The sequence below is a fragment of the Carlito syrichta genome, unplaced genomic scaffold, assembly GCF_000164805.1.
Source record: "Carlito syrichta isolate Samal-C Ts95f unplaced genomic scaffold, Tarsius_syrichta-2.0.1 Scaffold48474, whole genome shotgun sequence".
NCBI classification, from domain to species: domain Eukaryota; kingdom Metazoa; phylum Chordata; class Mammalia; order Primates; family Tarsiidae; genus Carlito; species Carlito syrichta.
In genome coordinates this window covers 1-2047 of record NW_006992570.1, presented here as the reverse complement: position 1 = coordinate 2047, position 2047 = coordinate 1, and the positions used below count along the sequence as shown (strand labels likewise).

General features: G+C 50.7%; 1 protein-coding gene across 1 annotated transcript; it reads left to right on the top strand.

The window, feature by feature from the left end:
- Nucleotides 1-31: 31 nt before the first annotated feature.
- Nucleotides 32-1973, top strand: LOC103250101 (polymerase delta-interacting protein 2-like; the record flags this gene model as incomplete). Its single annotated transcript, XM_008048694.2, has 4 exons — nucleotides 32-146; nucleotides 596-732; nucleotides 1509-1535; nucleotides 1717-1973. Coding segments are annotated over exons 1-4 (536 nt in total), but the record flags the coding sequence as incomplete, so codon positions are not given.
- Nucleotides 1974-2047: the final 74 nt, after the last annotated feature.

The window sequence follows — 2047 nt, the reverse complement described above, 5'->3', positions numbered from 1 at the left end:
TGTGTGAGCTTTACTGTCTCTTTGCCTCTTTATGCCAGGTCTGGACTATGTCAGCCATGAAGACATCCTCCCCTATACCTCTACTGATCAGGTTCCCATCCAACATGAGCTCTTTGAAAGATTTCTTCTGTATGACCAGACAAAAGGTAATCTCTTTAAAGGAGAGGAACTGGAATGGGAGGGCCCTTTCTTCAAATAAAATATCCTTGAAATAATTCCAAAGTTCTATTTCCATAACCCCCTTCAATCTCCCGTTAGACCTGTCAGATAGATGTTTGTTACTTCCTTACAGATATGGAAACTGAGGCTTAGGGGTGATGAGAAGTAACTCAGGATTGTTAGTAGCAGAATAAGGGGTGAAAACCAGGACTCTTCCCTCCCAGGCCAGTTCTTTTCCCATGATATCATAATACCTCCTCAGGGCGTGTTCTTGGGAGCAGTCCCATGCCTTCTTCCAGCCTGTACTTTGGCTTCATATGTGGGTATTCTATTTGCCTGGGCCACCACTGGGAAGGGTTTTCTAGGAGGGGCACCTGGAATGTGGGTGCAATACCCTAGACTCTGGCCTGGACTAACAAATTGTCTCTTGCTCCAGTACCCCCTTTTGTGGCTCGAGAGACGCTACGGGCCTGGCAAGAGAAGAATCACCCCTGGCTGGAGCTCTCTGATGTGCACCGGGAAACAACTGAGAATATCCGTGTGACCGTCATCCCCTTCTATATGGGCATGAGGGTATGTGGCCAGCCTGGGCTCCTTCCCACAGGGGTAGGCCCAGATTCTGTGTGGTGTCCCCTGTGTGACTCTTGGGGGGAGTCTAAATTTAAACTATGTCCCTGTGGTACTGCTTCCAAGCCATGCATGTGTTGGGTGGGGTTGAGTAGCCTATTGGCAATGGCTGATCTTAAGACCTGGAGCAGGGAAAGCCACAGGCCCCAGGAAGGAGTTTTCTATGCTGACTCTTCCTTCTTCCCTCTGGCTCAAAGGGAGCCATGTTTATGAAGCATACACATACTTGTTTAAATCAGTGTAGGCTTTACACTTTTTATGTTACACATGTTTACACATTGCCTGGCTGTAAGCTAGGCCCTGGGGATACAAACGTAAATAAAATACTGTCCCTGCCTTCCTGGAGCTGGGTGAGGCAGTAAGGGAGGGCAATGGGAGGACAGGGAGGAGGACAGGGGCCCAGGCCAGCCGTGATTGGGGGCAGGGCTGGCAAGAAGGGTGGTGAGAAAGGTAAGGACTCTATAGCTGATTTCCATTGGCAGCCAGCTCTGTTGGTGATCTGGCAGGATGAGGTGGGAGGCCAGGAATGGACACAGGGGAAGCTGCCAACAGGCTACTCAACTATTGTAGGCCATAGTTCAGTCTTCATCCTCATCCCACAGATATTCACAGCTTGGTATGTCTGCAACTTCCTGGAATACATCTATTGCATTGGAGAGATGTTGATCCCAACAGACTTGGTTTTGCCCTCTGGGACTTAAATTCTTTGTTTTTTCCCCCAGGAAGCCCAGAATTCCCATGTCTACTGGGTGAGTGTCTCCCTCAGGCTGCAGGGGAGCTCAGGAGGTGTGCTTGGGGGCCAGATTGGAGGTGGGGGTGGAGCCTGTGCAGTTTGGTGTCAGCCTTTGTTGCCTTTTGCTCTGCACAGAATTCTGGGTGGGGTAGCCCAAGGTCTACATTTTCTCAAACTCTCTCCTCAACAACCCACAGTGGCGCTACTGTATCCGCTTGGAGAACCTTGACAGTGACGTGGTACAGCTCCGGGAGCGGCACTGGAGGATATTCAGTCTCTCTGGCACCCTAGAGACCGTGCGAGGCCGAGGGGTGGTGGGCAGGGTGAGCGTCACTGCGCCAGTTTCTGGCCCAACCCAGCAGGCCTGGGGGCTTAGTGCATGTAAGGTTACAGACAGAAGCTCGCTGTGTCAACATATTGGGTGGTTTGGGGTTAGAAATCTTAGAACAATCCTGTGAGAACATTTCACAGATGAAGAGAGTGAGACTGAGAAATAACTAGCCCAGCTGGGTGTGGTGGCTTATGCCT